Source organism: Argentina silus (genome assembly GCF_951799395.1).
Source record: "Argentina silus genome assembly, chromosome: X".
In the NCBI taxonomy this organism is placed as follows: domain Eukaryota; kingdom Metazoa; phylum Chordata; class Actinopteri; order Argentiniformes; family Argentinidae; genus Argentina; species Argentina silus.
The window spans coordinates 22,963,527-22,988,514 of NC_139653.1; the positions used below are offsets into that span (position 1 = coordinate 22,963,527).

Sequence of the window (24,988 nt, forward strand, 5' to 3'; positions counted from 1 at the left end):
ACCATGCTAGCAGGGGGAAAACAATAAATCATTTTTGCCGGATCACAGTGATTTTGTCGCAGTCTTTGTGCACATGCTGAAGCCGGTATTTTACATTTACATTTATGGCATTTAGCAGACGCCTTTATCCAAAGCGACTTACAACAGTACACTTGTTTAAGTAAGTGAATCATCTATCCAACAGTCATCATAAGACAAAGTAATCAATGCTCACACCAGGGGCCATTGGCAGTCGTAATGCCAGTAGGCAATTTAAAAAATATATATTTTATTAGCAGGAGAGAACTTGTACAGGGGGGTAGCAGGGGAGAGGAGGTCTCGGGGTTAGGGTTAGTATATGGGGGGTAATGAGGGTGAAGCGGTCTTTAGGAGGGACTGTTAAGATGTAGGTTGAAGAGATGGGTTTTCATTCTACGGCGGAAGATCGGAAGTGACTCTGCAATCCTGACTGTTGTGGGAAGCTCATTCCACCAGTGGGGTGCCAGGACAGTGAAAAGCCGTGACCGAGTAGCACGGCCACTGCATCCACGTAGAGGCGGCGGTGCCAGGCGGGCAGCCGAGGTGGACGAGCGGAGTGATCTTGCAGGGGTTTGGGAGCTAACCATTGCTTGCAAGTAGGGAGGGGCTGTTCCCTTTGACGCCCGGTAGTCAAGCTTCCATCGAGATGGATTGGAGAAAGGGGGAGGGGATAGGATTGAGGGGGCAGGTGGTTACCCGCTTGGATGTGACCAGCTTTAGAACATCCTCAGGGGAGAGGGGGGAGAAATCTGATAAACCAGAGACTGGGTGTTGCGCAGTGGGTTTGGGAGGAGAGTTAGCATTGTTGGTGAGAGGTAGAGGGAAGGAGCTGCTAATGTCATCAACCTTCTTTTCAAAGTAGGTGACAAAGTCATCGGTAGACAGAGAGGAGGGAGGAGGGGGAGGAGGAGGGTTGAGGAGTGAGGAAAATGTGGAAAAAAGTTTCCTTGGGTCAGAGACAGAGGATTGAATTTTGGAATGGTAGTATAAGGCTTTAACAGCTGATGCAGATGAGGTGTAGTTGAGGAGGAGAGAGAGATATGGGTCTAGATCATCAGGAAGGCCAGATTTTCTCAATTTCCTCTCAGCTGCCCAGAGCCCTATTCTACAAGCTTGCAGGGTTTCAGACAGCCAGGGAGTGCGTGGAGTGGATGGTGCCGGCCTTGAGATCTGTGGACAGAGAGAGTCGAAGGATGACGAAAGAGAGGACAGGAGGGTGGAGGAAGCTGCATCAGTGGATAGAAGAGAGAAGGATTCAACAGAGGGTAGGGCAGATAAGACAGAGGAAGAAAGAATGATGAGTGAGAGGGTGCGCAGGCCGCGTCGAGAGGACACAGTGTGGGGAGAGACTGGTTGGGAGGGTGAGCATTTGAGAGGGAGGGAGAAGGATACAAAATGATGGTCCGAAACCGGAAGAGGGGTAACAGTGAGGTTTGAGGTATGGGAGGATCTTGTGAAGACAAGGTCAAGCTGATTGCCCACCTTATGAGTGGGAGGAGAGTGGGACAGGGTAAGGCCGAAGGAGGATAGAAGATCAAGCGCTCCAGACGAGTGAAGCTTCTCCGACTGGATGTTGAAGTCTCCCAGTAGTGTGAGCGGTGTGCCGTCCTCAGGGAAGGAGCTGAGAAGGACATCCATCTCATCTAAGAAGTGTCCAAGCTGACCTGGAGGACGATAGATAACAATGTGAAGTTTGACAGGGGAGGTGATAGAAACAGCATGGAATTCAAAGGAGGATATGGACAGGTGTGACAGGGGAAGGACATTATATGACCACTTAGGCGAGATGAGGAGTCCTGTTCCTCCTCCTCGACCAGAGAGTCTAGGGGAATGAGAAAAGGAGTAGGCATCAGAGAGGGCTGCCGGGGTAGCTGTGTTATCCGGTTTAATCCATGTCTCTGTGAGAGCAAGGAAGTGGAGAGACATGAAGCAGGCATAGGCTGAGATAGCCTCTGCTTTCTGGACCGCCGACTGGCAGTTCCAAAGTCCTCCTGTGACAGTGAGGTCATGGTCAGTTGAGCATGGTGGGTAGATTAGATTGGAAGGGTTGCGAGTGGTGTAGCGTCGATGTGTCCTCCTAATGGAGGAAATAACAGGAATGGGGAGAAAGCACATTGTGATTTTTTGCCAGTGTAGAGGGAGAGGGTTAGTGGGAAAAGTATACACAATACACTCAGGGTAATAAAGAAATGATCAAGATAGATTAAAAATACTTAGTAGTATGTCCTTCCTCTCAGGCCTTTCTCGATGGAGTCCACAGATAGACTCCCGTGTCTTGAGTCTTCGTGTCAGGAGGCTGTCGCTCTGCACTCGTTACGAAATAAATGCAGATTCTGTGATTGCTGATGACTAGCAGGGTGGCATCCCCTCCCACCTGACGATCAGTTAACGACCAGACAGGTTTCACCACTCACTCAATCCCAAATGTATTAGTCGTGGTCCAGGGTGAGCAGGAGTTAAATTGTGTTTAGGCCCTCCCACTGGAGATTGACAGCACTTCACAGCTAATTGACTTCAAACAGATGGCTTCCAATAGAAACTACTTAAGGCAGGATAGCCAAACAAACAACTCTTAATAGCACTGACTAGAAACAAGATTAAACTGACTTATCAGGCTGGAGAACAGGCTTCAGGCAGGATAGCCACTGGAAAAACAAACAACTCCTAATAGCACTGACTAGAAACAAGATTAAACTGACTTACTCAGGCTGGAGAACAGGCTTCAGGCAGGATAGCCACTGGAAAAACAAACAACTCCTAATAGCACTGACTAGAAACAAGATTAAACTGACTTACTCAGGCTGGAGAACAGGCTTCAGGCAGGATAGCCACTGGAAAAACAAACAACTCCTAATAGCACTGACTAGAAACAAGATTAAACTGACTTACTCGGTAACTACTATCATGTGCAGGCACACATATCCTATAACTGACTGGCATTCATGAATATGCATGTCATCTACATATACCCTAACCCTGCTCTCTGTAGAAACAGTGATTGAATGAGCATGTTGGTTAAGTCCTTCTGCTCACCTTAATGTACAAGGCTTTTTTGTGCATCACTGTTTTGTGTCCCTCTAAACAACGTAATCTCATTATAATTTGTATGATATTGTTTGTAAAGTAATGTCCCAGAATCTGTAAAGATGTTCACATGCCACCTCCCTCATTAGACATTGTTACGTCTCATCTTGTTCGTTAGTTTGTTTGTCTTTGTTTCATGTTATTAAATTTTTGTTCCCTGTTTATTTTTGTGTCTCTCACCTTATCTCTTGTTCCAGACACTTCACTACCTGCCCTTGTGTGTCTCCCGCCTGTGTGATCGTCTACCCCGCCCTGAATGGATTCACCTATTCCTCATCATCATTCTCTGTGTATTTAGTCTGTCTGTTTCCCCTGTCTTGTTGCCAGTTCGTTTTTGTGCCTTAGTGTCAAAACGTCCCAGCGATTTTCTTAGTGATTTCTTGTCTACCTGTTTTTTTTTATCTTTGTTAGTTTTTCCGAGTTTGTCTTTTGCCTATTCTCTGTTGGATTATCCGCCTCCTATTTGACTGACTACCCGTGTACCATAGCCTGCCTTGCCTACCCCTTTTTGGATATCTGCCTCCCTACTGTGTACCAAACTTTTTTCTGGAATTAAAGGATTATTATATTGGATTAAGCTTTTGTCCCGAGTCGTGTGATTGAGCCCTTTGCCTTAGTCTACCGCCATTACAGAGATTAAGTTTAAGTGGTTAGGGTTAGAGCTAGATTTAGGTTTTACCTTTGAGTGTTTAGGGTTAGGCATTAACTTCAAGTGGTTAGGGTATGGGTAAGTTGTCAGGGGAAGGTATTAGAAAACATTTGCATTAAGCATCAAGAATGAGTTAATAAAAACATTAAAAGCACTTTTGTATACATTCACCCAAAGCCAACTCAAACTATCAACGTCCCTTGTTGCAAGTCTTGGTGGCTGTTGCTCTGTGTGTGTGTGTGTGTGTGTGTGTGTGTGTGTGTGTGTGTGTGTTCAAGCTGTTACGTGTGAAAGTAACAGACATGCCTCTCCCACAATAAAAAGTGGTCTTGTGACATAAAGAATGGTGTAAAGACAGAGGCTCTGGTGCTGTACAGTATGCGTGTAAATATAGACGTTTTACAGCTTGAAGAAATGTCTGTTTGTGGCACTCATGGCCACTTACAACCTGTGTGTGTGTGTGTGGTAGACACCCTGGCATGTCAGGCTCCTTCCTCCCTGGCTAGTGACGAGACGAGGAAACCAGGATCCAGTTTCAGTCTGTGGACAGGAGGAGGCTATAAGAGACCTGAGAGGAGATGAGAGTCGACAGACAGAGAGAGACAAAGAAAGGGAGAGAAATAGAGAAAACATCAGAGAGAGACATGTGAAAGATAAAGTCAAAAAGACACAAAGACAGTTAGAGTCTGACTGATAGGCGAAGAGACTACCCCTGAAGCTGAGGCGAACACTTAGACAGAGAGCTTTGCAAGACATTTGAAAGCGGCAGTACCACATCCTTACCCTCTTAAGTTTACCTTTCCCCCTCCCCTCTCTGTTTCTGGGGGCTGTGCGAAGTCATGCTAGCGGCCCGGAGCAGCATGGCTACAGTGGGGGGGCAGGGAGGGGCAGGCGGGAACAACGGCCCCCCCTCCCACCGGAAACACTCAGTCGCATCTATGAGTGGGACACGATCCCTCCGCAACTCCCAGGATGTCGGCCGGGACAGGCACAGTTCCACACCAGGCCAGCAGGGGCCCCAGGCGCCTCAGAGACGCAGAACAGTGTTAATCAGAGAGATGGAGACCACCTGGTACCTCAGGAACTGTGGACTGGGCAAGGAGGACACAGTGGCACACACAACAGGAATGTCCTATAGGTGAGTGAAAGAGTGTGTGTGTGTGATTCAGGTGTGTGTGTGATTCGGGTGTGTGTGTGTGTGTGTGTGTGTGTGTGTGTGTGTGGGGGGGGGGGGTTGGTAGGTTCATGCAGCAGTAAGCTCATATGCTGCTCTGGTTTATCATAATTTGCTTAAGATCACCCTTTTGACACACACACACACACACATGCACACAGTGAAAGCCAAAAGCTTTAATCCACATCCATCTCGGCCATGTGGTAATCTCAGTGTTATCACTTGTCTCAGAGTGTGTGTGTTTGTGTGTGTGTGTGTTTGTATCTGTCTGTCTGTGTGTTTGTAATATATGTAATTATTAGAGTTGAATATCAGTTTACTCACTTTAAACACTTTCTCTTAAAGTTCTGCCAATTCTGCTGTTTGTTCCTCATGTAGAGCTCATGCTATAAACCATGCTCATGGTGGTGATATCTGGTTGACTGGCATATGTCCTGCTATGTTAGGCTCTGTGTTGACATCTCCCTAACTCCATGGTGACAAAACATATGGGGGAGAGAGAAGAATGACAAATAAATAATGTCAAAGAGAGAGAGAGAGAGAGAGAGAGAGACACCCCGTCTCTCTCCCATCTCCTCTTCCTCCCTTTCACTCTCCTATACCTCTACACTCCCATGGCATGCCCCACTCCCTAATCCCCCCCCAATCCCCCCACCACATCCCTCTTTAGAACATTCCTGTGAAAGGCAGGCAGTACTGTGACCAGCACACACCTGAACCTGCTACTCTGCTACCCCCTCCATCACTTTTTGGGGCAGGTTGTATTATTTGGGGCTGGTTATATTATTGTTATTATTGATAATATGATGACTATTCATATTTTTTTCTGGATGCAGTAAATGCGTGACAATGCATTTCTTTAAAATATTTTGTGTGTAAGTGCTGCTTCTGTTTGGAAGCCAGCTGTAATCCTCTATGAGGATGCAGTGGTCGCTCAGTTCAGTCACAGCTTTTCACTGTCTTGGCGCCCCAGTGGTGGAATGAGCTTCCTACTGCTGTCAGGACTGCAGAGTCACTATCTATCTTCTGTCGTAGACTGAAGACTCATCTATTCAGGCTACATCTTGACTGTCCCTCCTAAGACCTCTTCACCCCCCACTACCCCTGTGTACAATTCCACTACTGTTAATATAATAATAAAAAAAAAAAAGAATCTTAAGAAAAAGAATATAAGAATCTTTCCTTTTTCTAGCATTGGGACTGCCAATGGCACCTGGTCCTAGCATAGATTTTTGCTTATGATGACTGATGTATAGATGATTCACTTACTTTAGACAAATGTACTTTGGATGTGTGCTTTGAATTAAAGCATCTGCTAAATGTCAAAAATGTAAATGTAAAAAAAATGTAGGTGACAGGTGAGTGATTGTGACAGGGGAGACACTGAAAGAAAGGTGTTGGTCAAAATACTCCATATTCTGAGTGCATCAGTCCATATCTGAAGTTTATTTTTTATGCCAATATATATCATGTGTCTCTCTCTTGCTCTCTCTCTCCCCTCTCATTCCTCATTTCACTTTACATCTCTGCTTCAGCACAATGAAACTCTTGAAGGACATGGGGATTCTCCACCCCTCCCCCTCCCCCTCCCCTCTCTCCCTCTCTCCCCAATCCCACTGAGTCCCATTCTCATCATTCAAGCCTAAAGCTCCTAATCACTGGGACTGCAGTTCTGCCTCTCCTCCTCCCTGCTCTCCACTGGGATATCAGCTTTCCAATCACTAATGGTTAAAGACAAAGGAGAGAAAAGACAAGGTTGAGTAAGCACAAGGAGTAGCATGTGGCAAGACTTTACATTGATTTGCCTTTACACCATGCAGTTACTCTAACAGTACAATGGTAATGTATATTACTAACCCTAACGCGCCCTCGAAGTGATTTGCATGCGTGAAATAAATTATTTTTCTGTTCAACTGGTTGTTCAATTCCTCTCCCACGCTATGATCTACTTGTATTCTATAGGTAAAATCAATTAAACTACCCTGTCCTTATTCCACAGTATTTTTTTTACCTGGCAACGTGATCAAAATCTGTGTAAAACACAAAAAAATTATTTCATTTATTGCACAAGGAATAAAGAACATTAAAGTATGACACAAGGCAAAACAAAGCAAGTGAGTTTGGGAAACACACAAGAGGCTTAGAAAAGAACCTCACTCCTTATATAAACAGGTGTGTGCACCTGAACTTCGAGTGGAAAACAATTAATTTAATCAATTTTAAAATAAGGCTGTAATATAACAAAATGTGGAAAAGGTCAAGGGATCTGAATACTTTCCGAATTCACTGTACCTGTAGGCTACTGTACCCTACATAAACACATAGGTGGAGAAAATATGATAGTTCTAAGAGACTAAGAGCAAAATTATGGCTTTAGTAAAATAAATGTAATAAGCCTATGTTTTGAAATATGGGTGTGATGAAGGTGCACACTGTGCTGGCTTCTATTCACATGTAATCACTTTGATCATGCAAATAACTGCTATAGTCTGTCTGCCTATGTTGTTGATATTTCCATTATGGTTGAAATGCGTAAGCCATTCACAAATGTAAGGTACATTTTCATAAACACGCCAGACACATGCATACACACGATCCATGTCTGATCCATTATCCACATCATTATACATTGACTGCCCACTTTTGGTATTGTTATCAATATCACTGGCCTTTATGCAGACACACATACTGTAGCCTACATACACACACAGGAGGATATATTATAAGATGCTCATTGAAAACAAGATCTAAATAGACTGAGAGAAAAACTGTGTTTTGACAAGCGGGTGTCCTTTCTTTGGAGGCTAGGTGCACGCTTGCTTCTATTCACATGTAATCGTGCATTGATCATGCGAATAACTATTATTGTCTTTCTGTCTATGTGTGCGAGCCATTATGGTTGAAATTGGTAAGTCATTCATAACTGTAAGGTAAATTTCAATTCACCATGATGAGAGTAAAAGCTATGGTGAGGGAGCACCTGCTTTTGGGGGCAGGTGTTAATTGCAGAATATGACTTGGAGATGTTGGCCTTCCCTGATTTTGAAAAGTCAGGGAAGGTGTCATTATTGGATACCATGGATGTCCATTTGATCCGACTAGTGTTAAACAATCAGTTTGGATGGATTAAGCTAATACACAATTTCACTGACCACTAGTGAAAGGTTTGGTGACTTTTGCAATACATTGCAATTGAGATAAAGGTTAAACTTACCCTTGCTTTAAACCACAGACCTGAGAACACAGCAATCATGTTTAAGCAGCTGATTACAAATTCTGTAAGTGCATCTCTGTTGGGTTTAGACGGCAGGACTATACTAAGCTAGCTGTCAGAGCAACAGCCCCCTATTTATTGTTATTGTACAATGTGGTTGTTGCTTTGGCAACACCTCTCTGTGCTCCTGAGTTCACATACACTTCATTTATTGGGTCATAAAATGGGATGCAGAGCATTCATACTTTGAGTGACAGATTGACAGGTGCAATAGCAAAGCAGCAGTGTGTGTGCGTGTGTGTGTGTGTGTGTGTGTGTGTGTGTGTGTGTGTGTGTGTGTGTGTGTGTGTGTGTGCGTGCGCATGTCTGAGCTGCTATGTAAGCAATGGAGGACCAATAAAACAATGTGGAGTAAATCAGTGTAACTTTTAGCCCTGCACATGACCTTCACTACTGAATCTCACACAACACAGTGAGAACGGTATATCTGCATTATTGTATGTATCTTGTAAGAGGCTATGGGGTTTCAAAGAAGTTGAGCTGAGTGAAGTTTGACTGAGTGGGTAAAATGTCTGCCTTTGATTAATCCCTTTTCCCAAAGTGTCTTAATTAGATGGGTTAAAGAGGTGTAATTATGAAACTGATTCTTAGCTGTATAGGATTGTAGTACTGTAGGTACTATGCCAGATGAATCATTACATTGTTACCACTTAGAGTGACCTGGAAACGCAGGGAGACAACCTCTAATACCTCTCAAACTGTGTCTCTGCCAATCTCCTTCTCCCTCTGAGCCCTATAGTGTGCACACACGCACACAAGTCAGAGGTGTCACAGTTAGAGTGAACCCTGACTACTCCACCTGACACAGGATTTAAAGTTCTCCAGCAAACAACTCAACACAGAAGACCAGGACAGGTAAGTATGCTCACAGGTAAGTTTTATAACAAAAATAATAGATTTACAACTGCATAAAATTCATAGGGTCCGTTCTCCACCTCCCACAGCAGACTGCACCACTCCCCGGACTACGTGGGCACAGAAGAGACTCCTGGCAGGTAGGTTACCCTCTCCCTTACTATAGAGTATGCAGAAGTGGCACACTACAACCTCCACACTGTGAAATATCCTGGGATGGCACTCCAAACAATTAAACTATGGGAAGACACTGCAAATAGTATGGTGAAGGGCATTAAACTCTGTGAGATACTGTGGTAAGGCACTGCAACTAGTCTGGTGAAAAGCACTATAAACCTCACTCTGGTGCTACACACAATAGGGGACCCATCCTTGGCCCTGCTCTACTCTGCCCACCCCTCTAAAGGGACACTCCACTGCTATGGGACAATTGGGGAGAGGGAAAGACAGACAAGTAAACATATAGTAGAGAAAAAAAGAAAGAAAAAAAGAAAAAGGAATGTCACTGTCTGGCTATCTCCATGAAGCCACACAGCCTGGAACACAACTCTACAACTGAACGGCACAGATAGACAGCAGGCGACCTGCTGGCATTAATGGCTTTCAATGGTTTGGCAGAATGGTTCAGAGAGAAACAGGAACACAGGATGTATCACATTACATTACCCTTACTCAGTGGAGCTAAAAGCTACCAGATGTGCGATGTACCAATGTCTCTCTCTGTCCTCTGCTCTCAGATTCTGCTATCTCCAATTGTCTCCATTGTCCTTCTTCAGGCGCCTCATGGCTCAGACACACCTGCCCCTCTGTGCTGGGTAACTGGGAGAGAAGATCTGCATCTTGTTTAGAGTGACCAAGGCGGTACTTCACCTTAAACTGGAAGTTGGTCAGCTGGGCCACCCAGCGCTGCTCCACAGAGTTTTGCAGTATCGAGGTGGACCAGCGGGTTGTTGCCCGTGTAGACTGTGAACTACGCCCCCCACAGAGAGTCTTGAAACTTCTCCGTCACAGCCCAGAAAAGGGCGAGGAGCTCAAGTTTGAATGAACTGTAGTTCTTCGCAGAAGGAGAGCTCTTCCTAGCATAGGCAAGAACCCTCTCCTTATCACCTTGAACTTGCGATAGCACTGCCCCAAGGCCTCCCAAGCTGGCGTCAGTGGAGACAATGAACAGTTTGCTGAAATCTGCATACGCCAGGATTGGGGCGCTTAGCAGGGAGCCCTTAAGCTGGTCGAAGGCTTGTTGGCACGCCGGGGTCCAGGTCACTGGACGTCTTGTGGTGCTAGCCAGTAAGCCATAGAGAGGGGTAGCAATCCTAGAGAAAGAGGAAATAAAATGTTTATAATCAATCATCAAACCCAAGTGAATGCAGTCTATTCCCTGTCCTGGGGGTCGACTTCCACTTACCTGTACCCGCTGGCTAGGTTCGAGGGTTGAATACCAAGTGGCCTTTTTTAGGCAGGTGAGGGATTCCTCGATGCGGGGGAGGCGGTCAGGGCGTTGAGTCTGCGATAATCCACACAGAACCTCCAGGTCTCATCCTTCTTCTTTAACAGAACCACTGGCCCAGCCCAGGGACTCGTGCTGTCTTTGATGACTCCAGACTCTAGCATACCTGCCAATAGCTGTTTGAGCTTTGCGTACAGGCTGGGCAGGATTGGACGGTATCGTTCTCAACTAGGGGGGGCAGTACCTGTGGGAATATGGTGTAGGACAGCATCACTCTTACCAAAATCCTCCTCATGGGCAGAGAACACACTGGACCAGTGGCTCCAGACCCTTTACTGGTGGGATGTCTACTTGGGAGAGTCCATCAGGCTGCAACTGGATTGTCTGCATATCCACCTGAACTTTACCTGGTGTCTGGGCATGTAGGACCAGGTCTTGCTCCCCACAGATGTATAGGCTCAGAGTGTGGCCAGTGGGCATCGCCTTGGGAGCTCAAGGGGATAGAAATGTAAGTTCAGCAGTCGCAGATGTAGCCTTCCTCCCTGTACTCTCACAACAATGCGGGCAACCTGCCATTCAGTCCCCTTACCTGGACCTTCCACTAGGGCATAAGTGTCTCTGATGGAGCTCCCCCCAACAACTCTAGCCCACAGCAACTTCTCACTGCTGGCTGGGATTTCATTGCGGTCAATCGTCAGGCATGCAGTACCGGGTTCCCCCTCAGGCTTGTTGGTCTGCATGACTCTACTGCACACAGCAAAAGCCTTCTGCCACTTCTTCCTGGCAGCTGCACCCGTGGTGGTTAATCCCAGTGGCACTCTGGGTAACGCCTTAGAAGAGTTCCTTCCAACATTGGGCTATAACGTTCATCCCTAGGACCCCTTGGTCTGCCCCCAGACAGTCATCCTTGACTACCACTACCCCCTTCCCTGGGACTTGCACTCCTCCCACAACAATGTCCACAACAGTATAGCCAACATAGGGGATGTTTAGGCCATTGGCTGCCTTCAATGTGAGCCAGTGAGTTCTGAAGAGTCCTGCATGGGGAGGTGGCCTAGCCACTTTTGGAAGAAATGAAGATATTGTTACATGTGACCCCATACCTAACTTACATGGTATCTTTATCCCGCTTACCTCCACTTCTAGATGAGGGCAGTTTCCCACAACAGCAGAATTCTCAGGACTTTCCTACTGCCTGGTGCCTGCATCCCCGACTGCTCGGTCAGGGGTTCCTGTTTAAAGGGGCCTGTTCATCTCTCTAGGTAGGTCAGAAGTGTTAAATGTGGCCAGGCCGTCCACACTCCAAACAGATGGGCCTACCCTGCCGGTACCACTGGAATGGAGTTCTTCTGCCATTAGAAAAGGGAACATAGTGCCTGCAACTTGTCCCCTCGGCTCATCTCTTGTCTGCGGAGGGGCAGCTGAATGAGTCGCTTGTTGCCTGACCTCCCTTACCAGGGTCTCTGCCATAGTGCTTAGCTGCTCCTTCATCTCCTGCCATAATTCAGCAAGCATGTTCTCCTTCCATTGCTTCAGGTCTGCAGTGGTCAAGGGGGCTGGGTCGCCACCTGTAGGAGGCCATCCTGGCCAGTCACTCAGCTTCCCCACTTATCTGGGTGAACGTCATCCCTGGCTGTCGCCGCACGCACTTCTGGAGCTCCTGTTTCAGAGTGCCCTCTTTAAGACCTTTAATGAACTGGTTCCTGAGTGTTGATTCATCCTTGGCGGAACCATCCGGTTCTGATTGAAGCCATCGGCTAAACAGCTCCTGTGTATATAGGAGGTAGTCTCCCATAGGTAAATAAATAGTATGATGAATGGCACTAAACACTGTGAGACACTGGTATGGGACAATTGGGACAATCCCCACAAAAATAAAAAAGGAAGGTCTCTGTCTGGCTATCTCCAGGAAGCCACACAGCCTGTAACACGCCCAGTCTGGAACACTGCTTTGCGATGTCACGGCCCCGCCTCTGGAACTGAATGAGACAGATAGACGGCAGGTGACCTGCAGGCAATAATGGCTTTCAATGATTTTGGCAAAATGGTTCAGAGAGAAAAATGTAGGGGAAAACACACAGGAAGTTTCACATCCCTTACTCAGTGGAGCAAAAACCTCCCAGATGCGCGAAGTACCAATGTATCTGTCCTCTGCTCTCAGATTCCACACAGCTCTACTTGTCACCTGCGTGGCGTCCACTTCCTCATTCATTTCCCCTGGTAGCCTCCTCGTACTGCAGACATCAGTTCAGCGCGAGCACGACAAACACAGACAGACAACAAGGAAAAATAGAGAAGCCTATGGTTCCTGCACCAACTCATCTGATTCAACTCAGGACCTCAATTAGCTGCTTTAGGTGGCTTAAACAAAAGCCTGCAAACACTGTAGTAGCTACAGCATTACAGAGGGATAGTTCTAATAGGAGCAGTGTTGTGACCACTGATATAGACAGTCAGTGAAAAATAAAGAAGGCAGTATATAGGCCACTCCACTGTTCTTAACAAGCACAGTCCCACAGGCCTATATTGATCACTAGTCAAATGATTACTGCAGGCCCAGATAAATCTATGGAGAATCTTACATAGGTGGGGGGAGGGGAAAGAGAGGGGGAGGAGGGAGAGTGGGAAGGAGAGGGGTGACTGGGGAGAGAAAGAGAGTGGGAGATACAGTTTTCGAGTTTTCGAGAGAGAAGCGGAGAAAAAGGGGATAGAGGATAAGAGGGAGATAGACAGTGAGAAATACTGTAGGGGGAGGAGAAAGTAAGGAAAGTAAGAAAGATAAAATTGTTTCAGAGTACGGGGGAGAGATAGCTTGGGTGTGAAGAAACAGTGAGATGTTTCTTGAGAGAAGGGGATTAGGAGAGAAATGGGGGAGGAAGAGGACAGAAGTTGGCAAGCACATATTGCGAGAAATTAGGAGAGAGAGAGAGGGGGAGTGAACTGTCTCTCTGGTATTTTGACTAGAGAGTGGTGTGCTCTGTGCCTCTCCCTGGCCTCTCATGGGGCATGAGGGCAGATTCCAGAGCTTAATGGTGTCCCCAGAGTGTGCTTCTCCCTCTCCGCCCCCCCCCCCCCCCCCCCCCTCTCTGGGTATTCTTGTCAGTGACTCACCTGCAGACACACTCAGTGGTACAGTAAGTGACTGCTCTCAACATGGGAGCCCAGGACAGGAAAGAGAGACAGAGAAAAAAAAGAGAAAACATGTTTCTTTGTGGTGGAATTGTTGATGCTTTCATCAGATTCATGATTATGAATGCTGACACTGATGCCAAACACCAAATGATATATTCTCAGTATTATTTAAATCAAAATAGTGTTTTGTGATATCCTGTAAGTGATGCTGGTTAAGAAATACAGAAGAGCAGAATAGAATCAAACAATCAAGGATTTTTTTGTAGCAGGAAGCTAAAAATAAGGTGTTTTCATTATCTATCTATCTATCTATGATTTAATTTGTTTAAAAGCCATGGTACATTCTTATTCATGGTTCATGTTGATGGTTTGAAAATTATTTAACGGACAGAACACAGTGTGTCTTAACTGATGGTGTTAAATCAGGTTTTCTGGACATAACAAAGGGTCACAAGGATCAATTTTTGGTCCGGTTCTTTTTACATCACAATATTGGATTATCTGTAAATAATTGTAAGATGCATCTATATACCGATGACACTGCTGTATATACTATTGCCCCCATGATTGACCAGGGTGGGCTTCTTTTATAGGAATAGATTGTGCCTTTCCCTGAACAGCAGAAAGCAAATTGTGCAATCAACTTTCATGCCAGTACTTGATTATGGTGACATCATCTACCAAAATCTAGCAGCCACTACTCTTAAACCTTTGGATGCCATCTACCATAATGCCCTTCGCTTTATCACAGGTGATAGTTTTAATACTCATCATTGCATACTTTATAAAAAGGTTGGCTGGACCTCGTTAAAATCCTGTAGATCTCTTCATTACTCCCTTTTTGTGTATAAAGCCCTATTGCATAAACCCCCGGTTTACCTAGCCTCATTATTAAAATTCAAGAACATAAATGACCTAACCCTTTCTCAGAGTAGGTTAACTCTTGAGGTTCCCCAAGTCTCCACCGAATTGGGTAAATCCGCTTTTAGTTATGGTGAACCTCACCGCTGGAACAATCTACAGAAATTATTTCAGTTGGATGTTCTGGTGCCGCTTGGGCAATTTAGGGTGATGTATTGATTTCTGTATTGAACTATGTTGTATTTTATTATTGTGTAAATATTGTGGACAAATGCACCTACAAAAGAGGCCTTGGTCTCAGTGTGTTTCCCCTGTGTAATTAAAGATGAAATAAATAAATAAAAATAAACAAATAAATATTCTATTCTATTCTGTGAATAGTTAGTGTTTAATCAGTCAAGCTACAGTACAGTATGGTTGCTGGAATAAGGAATGATGTTTTGCTTGTTTGGAGGATGAAAATTAGTCAAGCCAATGGTAACGTTTTAGTATGTCAGTAGGCTTCTTCCGTCTCCACTCAGTGATATTTCACCCTAAATGTCAACACTGCTGAGCTCCTTTGGGATTGGGGTATGAAGTGTGAAAACTAATTTGGTCATTAAACTGTGTGAGTCTGTGTGTGTGTGTGTGTGTGTGTGTGTGTGTGTGTGTATGTGTATGTGTATGTGTATGTGTGTGTGTGTGTCTGTGTGTGTGTGTGTGTGTGTGTGTGTGAGAGAGAGAGAGAGTGTGGGAATGTGTCTGTGAATATCTTAAAATGCTCCATAAACACACCCCAGCATTACGTAAGCACAGCTGACATTCCTGCTGATGTACAGGATCAGTTTTTCCACTGATCTTCTTGACAATAGCCACAGCTGCCTCTGCCATCTTCTTTGTGTGTGTGTGTGTGTACACTGTATGTACAGTATGTATCTGTGTACAGTTGTGGTCAGAAGTTTACATACACTTGTAAAGAACATGTATGTCATGGCAGTCTTGAGTTTCCAATCATTTCTACAACTCTTATTTTTCTGTGATGGATTGATTGGATGGGTCAAAAATATACATACAGCACCTTGAATTATCAATTTTGGTGATGTAGAAAGTTGTGTCAATCAAATTTGCTTTGTGGCATGGCCTCTTAACTTCTTATGAGTGATTATGATTGACTACAGCTGATGACTTATTTCAGCCCATTTAAATAGGGCTCGTTTGATACACTCATTACACTCAGCCAAAAACGCTACAATGGAAAAGTCTAAGGAGCTCAGCACAGATCTGAAAAAGCGCATCATTGACTTGAACAAGTCAGGAAAGTAACTTGGAGCCATTTCAAAGCAGCTACAGGTCCCAAGATCAACTGTGCAAACAATTATTTGTAAGTATAAAATGCATGGCACAGTTGTGTCACTGCCACGATCAGGAAGAAAACGCAAGCTATCACCTGCTGCTGAGAGAAAATTGGTCAGGATGGTCAAGAGTCAACCAAGAACCACCAAAAAGCAGGTCTGCCATGAATTAGAAGCTGCTGGAAAACAGGTGTCAGTGTCCACAGTCAAGCGTGTTTTACATCGCCATGGGCTGAGAGGCTGCCGTGCAAGAAGGAAGCCGTTGCCCCAGAAGCGGCACCTTAAGGCTCGACTGAAGTTTGCTGCTGATCACATGGACAAAGAAAAGGCCTTCTGGAGGAAAGTTCTGTGGTCAGATGAAACAAAAATTGAGCTATTTGGCCACAATGACCAGAAATATGTTTGGAGGAGAGAAGGTGAGGCCTTTCACCCCAAGAACACCATACCTACCGTCAAGCATGGTGGTGGTAGTATTATGCTCTGGGCCTGTTTTGCTGCCAGTGGAACTGGTGCTTTACAGAAAGTAAATGGAATAATGAAGAAGGAGGATTACCTCCAAATTCTTCAGGAAAACCTAAAATTATCAGCCAGAAGGTTGGGTCATGGACGTAGTTGGGTGTTCCAACAGGACAATGACCCCAAACACACATCAAACGTGGTAAAGGAATGGCTAAATCAGGCTACAATTAAGGTCTTAGAATGGCCTTCACAAAGTCCTGACTTAAACCCCATCGAGAACATGTGGAGTGTGCTGAAGAAACAAGTCCGTGTCAGAAAGCCGACGAATTTAGTTGAACTGCACCGATTCTGTCAAGAGGAGTGGTCATAGATTCAACCAGAAGCTTGCCAGAAGCTTGTGGATGGCTACCAAAAGCGTCTAATTGAGGTGAAAATGGCCAAGGGACATTTAACCAAATATTAGCATTACTGTATGTATATTTTTGACCCAGCAGATTTTGTCACATTTTCAGAAGACCCATAATAAATTCATAAAAGAACCAAACTTCATGAATGTTTTTTGACAAAGAAGTATGTGCTTCAATCAATCCATCACAAAAAAATAAGAGTTGTAGAAATGATTGGAAACTCAAGACTGCCATGACATACATGTTCTTTACAAGTGTATGTAAACTTCTGACCACAACTGTATGTCAGTGCCGAGAAAGTCTTTTCGCACAGGTATGTAGAGCCAAACGGCGTCAGTACGTCCATCCCTTGGATAGCTGTGGATATTCTCTCTCGACTGAAATCCTGTGGATGTTGTCTTTAAGGTGCGGTCACTTGACAGTTCAACCAGTGCGTCCTCCATGACGGATGACAGATGACTTGCGGTCGTTACAGTGAATGGTAATCTTATCCAGTCATATTTATCCGGAGCTGCTCCTCTGGGAAAAACTTGTTAAAGTGTTCCAGGAGGGCTTGAAGGTGGGTAGTGATAGACTTCTTCACAGTGTTAACACTCAGATCATTTTCCTCCATGAATTCCTCCAGCTCAGGAAACATATCAATCCTGCCCATTTCAACTCGCGCAGTCCAGCGATCCACTTTTCTCTTGAATGCGCGGATTTGATCATTCAGCGACATGATGCTTGTGTTTTCACCTTGCAATGACATGTTAAGTCCGTTCAGTCTGTCAAATAGTGCAAGACAAATACGCCAGCCTTGTTAACCAGTCAAGGTCAGTCAGGTGGTCAGCTGGGACCCGTGCTCCATCAGAAATAAGCGCACCTCGTCCCGCAGTTCATACAGGCGGCTGAGAACATTTCCCCGCGAAAGCCACCTGACTTCTGTGTGGAACAGCAGGCCCTGATGCTCCGATCCCAGTTCGTTGCAGAGAATGGCGAACAGCCTGGTGTTGAGTGGATGTGATTTTATGTAGTTGACAATTTTTATCGCAGTCTCAAGAACACTTTTAAGCTCTGGGTCGAGCGTTTTACTCACAAGAGCTTCTCTGTGGATAGTCAAGTTTAGGTGGGGCGCCACTTGTAAGACTCTTGATTTTAGTCCTTTCTTTTTCCCCAGCATTGCTGCAGCACCGTCTGTACACACCGATGCACTCATCCCAAGACAGTCCCTCTTCTTTTAGTTTGTTGTCAAGTTTTGTGAAAATGTCCTCGCCTGTGCACTGCAAAACAGCATGTCCTCGTTAAGTTTTCCATCAAAACTGTATCTGACGAAAACAAGCAGCTGGGCAGAGTTTGATACATCTGTGGATTCATCTAACTGCAAAGCATATTTCCCTTTCTTCACTCAGCTGTGAACCTGTCCGCGTGGCAAACGGAGAACCCCGGAGGGACAATCGCCTGGTCCGGCGTGTTTTCCGTAAGCCAGGTTTCGGTCAAACAAATGATGTTACAGTCTCTTGGCAATCCTTGCTCTTAGCTCGCAGAGCTTGTTGTCTAGTGATTGGACGTTCGCAAGTAGAATGCTGGGGAGCGGAGGTTTGTTTCCGCGGCGTCTCAGCTTCACCAGCACGCCAGCTCTGCGGCCTCTCGGACGCTGCCGCCGCCACCTTTCTTATAAACATTAGGCTAGGAACGGGTGCCCCCCCCCCTCATGTGCTTATAGTAGATCTTGTGTGGTTAGGTAGCTAGGACTTCCTTTTAATAAGTTATTTTCTTTGGCAACGTTCACAGTCACCTTGTTCCCTTGTGGCAATCGTTTCTTTGGACAATAAATATTCTTGCATTTTAGTCCTGGTTCATAGCATTTGTGTTGCAACGCACCTACATTCAGCATGCTTGCTGTATCATGTTAGGCCCTTATTTTACTCTAGACAGAAGAGTCATAACAATACTCTACTCTTATTCTTCCGTTTTGCTGCAATGTGATGTTGTGCAGTAGCTAAAGGTTCTGTTAAAGCAGCATGACATAATCGTGACCAGGTTATCACAGAGTTCACATTAATGTCTAATTTTCATGTGCAGAGGTAACAACACGTAGACTCAAGTCATCGACATTAGGTATCGTACCATGTGTAAACTGCTCACGATTTCTTGTAATTGATGCATGGTCATAGCATATTGGGTGTTCTTAATGGAATCTACGATGCAGTATGATCGAGTGTCTGTCACACAGGGATCAGCAAATCATTATTAATCATTAAATATCTTTTGGAGTCAGATATAATGTAATGTTAACTTGTCTTAGTGGGTCACGTGACCACTAGGATGTAGTGTCCGCTTTATCATGTCCATAACCGTCTTTAAAAGTTTACTGGGGAATAAATGTAATTGTCTTAATTCTTATCCCGTTCAGTCACTCACTGCAATGTAAGTCACTTTGGATAAAAGCATCAGCTAAATGGCATATATATTAACTAAATATTCAGTTATGGTTAGAGTGTTGTCAGGGTAAGGCATTAGCAAACAGCAGAAACAACAAAAAAAGTGATGTTGGGATTTCAAGTTGGGGTTACCACTGTTACCACCCCACCAACCTCCTAATGAGGTGTTCTGTCTTTCATATTGAACTGCCAGGTTCTGCCTTTCGTATTGAATTGCCAGTATAAATGGTCCCTTTCACATCCGCTCGGTCGCATTTGTAGCTTTTCATACAACCTGGGTCGTAAGATTTAATATGAATTTGGTGTTCTGAATTCATACTAATTAAGTGTGAGATCCTGTTGCAACGGGTGTTACTGTATCTTACATTGTTGTGTAAGTTTAAGGGTGTGTGTGTGTATGTGTGTGCGCACATGTGTTTGTGTCTGTGTGGTTCCTCATTCTGCTGAAAACCGAGGGTATGGGAGAGTAGCATTCCTCATTCCAGCAATTCACTGGGGGACGAGACATGATGTCATAGTTAGACCCCCAGAGATGGCAGAGGTTACAATAGGGGCTACTAACCTTGTTCCACTGTGTGTGTGTGTGTGTGTGTGTGTGTGTGTGTGTGTGTGTGTGTGTGCGTGCTTGAGAGAGAGACAGAAGAGCTAGGAAAGTGGGAGAATGAGTGTGGGTGAGCAAGGGAGAGAGGGAGTAAAAGAGAGATCAAAGACTGAGAGAGAAAAGTAGAGTGGGACATACTGTAAAGGGTTGGGGAGAGAGGGAGGGAGATAAAGAGAGAGTGGGGAGAGGGAGGGTAAAATGTCCCAGATTCCCAAGCCATTTAATAGAGAGCAAAACCAAAGTGGGCTGATAGAGTGAGTGAGCAGTGAGAAAAGTGACAGCGTCTGTATGAGCGTATGTGTGTGCGTGTAATACAGCCTATAGTTTATTTGCTGGAGAAATAGCCTGTCTTTCAACGGAGGACTGCCTGACTGCTGACAAATCTCTTCAAATCTCTTCAATCAAGCTTCACCTGGACCTTGGAATAATAATTATAGTTTTATAATATAACTTAGTTGTTAGTGAAGTCACTCTTCATGTTTCTTCTAAGTAAGGATATTCAACTGTTAAATATTTCTCATGGATGTTTGAGAGAGCTGATTTTAAAAATGATTTAAATTGTTTTAAATCATTGTTTTGTGACCTTCCACGAACTTAGCACACACACAGACACTGCCCTCGGTCCATGCAGTGTGTTGGCTGAGGGCCTAACTGGATTTGGCTGCACGTACATGTGTGTAAGAAAAACACACAGAAGACGGGACAGACTAAAAGAGAGAAAAAAGAGAGAGAGTGCAAAGAAGTCAGAAAGATGTACCTGTACAAGGCGACTTGTTCGGATATCCCTAACCCCAAACAGAAGGCGACTCCCAAGCAGAGTGACAGAGGCCAGGGCCAGGCGAGGTTCTATCAACAGGGCTCAGCAGAAACCAGACCCTATCCCCCTCTGATGTTGTGGGGTGGACTGAGACCCAATACCCCTCTAGAGCTTAAACAGATGGAAGAGTTTCTGAATGTTCATTCGCTATCGATACATGACACTGTCAGAAACCAGACAGGCATGGCTTACAGGTAATACATACCTAGGTGTTTGTGTGTGTGCGTTTGTGTGTGTGTATATTTGCATGCAAGCGTGTGTGTGTGTGCGTGTGTTCAGGAGTTCCTGAACACGACTTTGTTTGAGTGTACATCAGCTTGGCCTACAGGTAACCATGAAAACAATTATTCTGCTTTGTTAGCCCATGGTTTGGGTTTCAGTAAGACGACCTGCATCGACACTTGTGGCTTGAATCCTTCTCTTTCCTCCTTCTCGTAGCGTTGTCTTTCCCAGCCACACACGCCCACTATACTTGCAGAGCGCAGGTTCACTGCACCCCGCCCCCCGTGAGCAAGGCTTTACAATAATCTAACCTGGACGAGGCAAAAGCATGAATAAGTTTCTCTGCATCATGTAAAGAAAGGAAGTGATGGATCTTATGAAGATCATGAGATGGTCTTGATGTGGTGCATATCTAGTGTGAGATTAGAGTCAATCATTCACCTAGATTTCTTCCAGGTTGAGGGTCAGATCAGTAAGTGTAGTTCTTTGGTTTTTAGGGCCTAAAATCTGCATTTCACTTTTTAGTTAAGAAGGAGGAAGTTTGTTGCCATTCATGTCACACACACACCACTCTAGTGGGGATACTTCCCTGGTTTCACAGAAATATATAGTTGGGTTTCATCTGCATAGCAATGATAGTTAACAAGAGGTAACATGTTACCCTAAAGTGGTCAGAGGATTTATCATTAGTGTGAACAAACTGAAATCTGGTGGTCAGATAAGATCTGAGCCATTGGAGCATTTTCCCACAGAACCAAACAAGTCTGTGTAATAAAGCAAAGAGGAGGTAAATAAAAACTTTAACAAGGACTGTTTCTGTGCTATGATGTGGCCTGAATTCAGACTGGAGGCTTTCATAGATATTATTTGCTTTCAGAAAAGAGGTGAGTTGTTGGGCTCAGCTTTCTCAAGTATTTTGACAGGGAGGGAAGATTGGATATAGGTCTGTAGTTCTTCAGGGTTTCAGGGTCAAGATTTGTCTTTTTCAAGAGGGGCTTGATGACAGCAACTTTAAATGGGTCTGGTACAAGAACTATTAACTATATTCAACATGGGGACCCTTAATATTGCTAGATGATCATGATCCTTCACTAATGCATGCACAAACAACAATAGCTACCATCGGATTACTTTCAACTTTTGGAAAATGTTTTAGTCAATTATTTAGATCACTAGTGAGCTCACCCATAATGTGAGAAATTGTAATTGCTATAAGCTAATTTATAGTATGGTTTCTGTCAGCCGAGAGTTAGCTTAATTAGCCTGCTTGTAAGATCTCTTTCCCCAGAGCTAGGAATAACATAGCCTGAGCCTACATTTTCTGATTTGGATGAGAACTGTGTCATGCTGTTGCTACTAATGCTCACATTGAGGACATACAGTTGTAAAGACATAGGCCTATCATTTGTGCAAAATGTTTATGTGAAATAAATGTGGTCAGCTCACTGTTGATTGTTGCGTCGATCATAAATAGGTGTTCTAATCAAGTGTTCGATCACACCATTGAGACTGTAAACCTATGCTATCAGACTATGTGAGTGTGAGGGGTGTTCTATCACTATGTGTGTAGGTGAGGAATAAGCGGGTAACGTTTCATCTAATCCAGATGTGCCTTTTGCAATTAGGTATCTGGTTTCAATCTTTTCCATGAAGTATGTCATGAATTTATCACACGTAAACTGGGTGGGTGCATTTTTACATAAGGTAGATTGGCATTTGGCCTTTTATTTAAGAAATAAGAAGACCTTGCTGCTTGACAAGACTGTCTTTCCAGGCTAAGTGAAAAACCTCCAGTTTGGTGGAATGCCATTTCCACTCAAGCTGTCTAGAAGCCTGCTCAAGGGTTTGTGTGTTTTGGTTGTACAAGGCAAGTTTCTCTTTAGAGGAGCAACCAAGTCGACACTACTCCTTAGGGTAGAGTTAAAATCCTCTGGCAACAAATGAGCTGTGTTCAGGTCTGGAGACTCAGAATGGAATTGGAAGAAAGGTGGAAGGTTATCACAGAACTTGTTGTGTTGACAGTTTCTCTGATGTTGGAGTTATGTAACACCTGCTAGTGCTGGACTATTGATTCCTGTCCCATGTAATTATCTGATTATTGATTGGCATACCCACATCATTCCCAGCTGGGTGTTGGTGGCATAGTTGTAAAAGATCTGCGGCTATCTGGCGTTGACATACAATCTGTCAATGCCATATAATATTTACTAATAAATAACAGCTGAAAGAGGTCTGTCAAGTTTGTCTTCTGTAACACTTGTAAGCTGTGTCTAACACTTGGAAGTGGGTGTGGTTCCCGCTGGGACCATATATACTGAAAAATGTATGCACTCACTGCAATGTAAGTCACTTTGGATAAAAGTGTCAGCTAAATGGCATATATAGTGTTTGAATGATCTGTGGGATATTGTTCACCTCCTGGCTAAAACAGAGTCTTGTTGCTCAGTGTTCCCTTTTCACTCACAAGACACGTTTAGTTCTTCCCCATGCTGAGCACAGGATAATGGTGATGTAGAATGTCCTTCCTCCTGTTTTTGGTCAGTTGTGTCTGGTTCTGTTGTCTCTGATGTGTTGGCTTGGTAAAGGGAACTCATATGGATTTTGTAGGAAACCACTTTTTCACTCGAAATAAAGAATGTGAGACAGACACCAGTGTTACATTTGGGATAAATCAAATGAATAATTTATTATCATTCATTCAATACTCAATTAATGTTCAAGTAAGAATCAAATACAACATCAGTAATCAACAGAAAGAAACAATTGCAAGGAGAGAGCAACAACATACCCCAGGTGTAATAGAATAGTTGTTTACTGGAAGCCACAGCTCACAAAGACTCTCTGATGAAAACTTGAACATTCATTTGTAATATCCTGAAAAGACCTGTGTCAAGAGGACAGACAACTAATTCACGGAATTAGTCCTGTGACACACCCCAGAGCCATTGTTGTCTAAAATCCCCACCTATCTTATGTTCTCAAAACATAAGACAGACATCTATTCACAGGACCAATTGCTGTGATTCAGATTCCTTCAACTTAATGTACTGATGCCTCTGAAACCTCATAACATATAGGATAGGAACACAGTAATATTGGAAGGGAATTGGAGGGGTTGAGCATGTGATGTGTGTGTGTAGGGAAGCTTGGATATATCTCAGTCCATTTGACTGATTAAATCATCATCTTACGAGACTTATCTAAACTGTCTAGGGTCAGGATTAGAGCAAGGGTTAGGACTATGGTAATTTACACTCTGCCTCTGTGATCTGTCAGGGGGGTGGGGGAGGGGGCATTCTGTAGCACAATAAGTGCAACAACAACAACAACACACACACACACACACACACACACACACACAATGATTGGCTAATTTAGTAGAGCATGAAGGTTAGAGAGGGACTGACCTCATAGTTGTTCTCTCTCTCTCTCTCTCTCTCTCTCTCTCTTTCTGAAAAAGAGAAAGGCCTGCAGTTCTTATTAAGGAACTGTGCACAAGCATTTCTCTCCTCTTGCTTCTCTGTCTTCTGCCATTTTTCGCATGCTCTGGATGAGCTCAGCTCAGAACAGGAAGCTCCTATGCTTCTCATCACTCGTAAAGCGGAGCAAATGTGAAATCACTGCATCTGGCTTCGCAGGACTACATGACAGTAGATTGTCTGTGTATAAGTATATGTTTGCACACACTTCTTTCAGAGTTCCCAGATAAGTCAGACCCATCAACAAATACCAGAGCACATTGTGTTTCATATGATTACAGTACTCATCATACCATTTATCTTTCTGGTTTGAGAAAATATCCTCATTTATAACAACGACCGGGAGAAGTTGCAGTGGAACGGAGTGGGGTTGAATGACCCAATAGAATAGAACACCAATGACCGCTAGTCACCACTATAGTACGAACCCTGATTTGCTGTCTGTGCCAGAGGACACATTTAGAACTGCAGACATTTGGATTTCTGGATGTCTGTCTATGTAAGGAGAGGTGGTACACTCACACTGTTGGATTTATGTCCGTACTGAACATTTTCCTCAGAGAGAGAGGGGGGGGGGGGGGGGGGGGGGGCGTGGAGACATTGAGAGATCATTATTATCTTTGTACTACCAACTACTGTTCATCCCAATGTTTATTTGGTATGTAACATCAGCAGAAGTATTTCAAAGCCTGTTGAATTTAATTTGGAGTTTTGTTTGTCTTCTATCATCATATCTTCAACATCAATCTACACACTAT

General features: G+C 44.3%; 1 protein-coding gene across 2 annotated transcripts in view; it reads left to right on the forward strand.

Annotated features, from left to right (window-relative positions):
- Nucleotides 1–4,590: 4,590 nt before the first annotated feature.
- Nucleotides 4,591–24,988, forward strand: part of kcnab1a (potassium voltage-gated channel subfamily A regulatory beta subunit 1a) — a gene marked incomplete at its 5' end in the record, with an annotated part of 108,142 nt that continues 87,744 nt past the window's right edge. Inside the window, one exon of one of the 2 annotated variants that reach the window (XM_083695671.1) lies at nt 4,591–4,889. In XM_083695671.1, coding sequence (XP_083551797.1) covers nt 4,591–4,889 — 299 coding nt within the window. Of the gene's footprint in view, nt 4,890–20,463; nt 20,724–24,988 lie in introns of those variants that run through there. The other variant, XM_083695672.1, reaches the window with a different exon arrangement.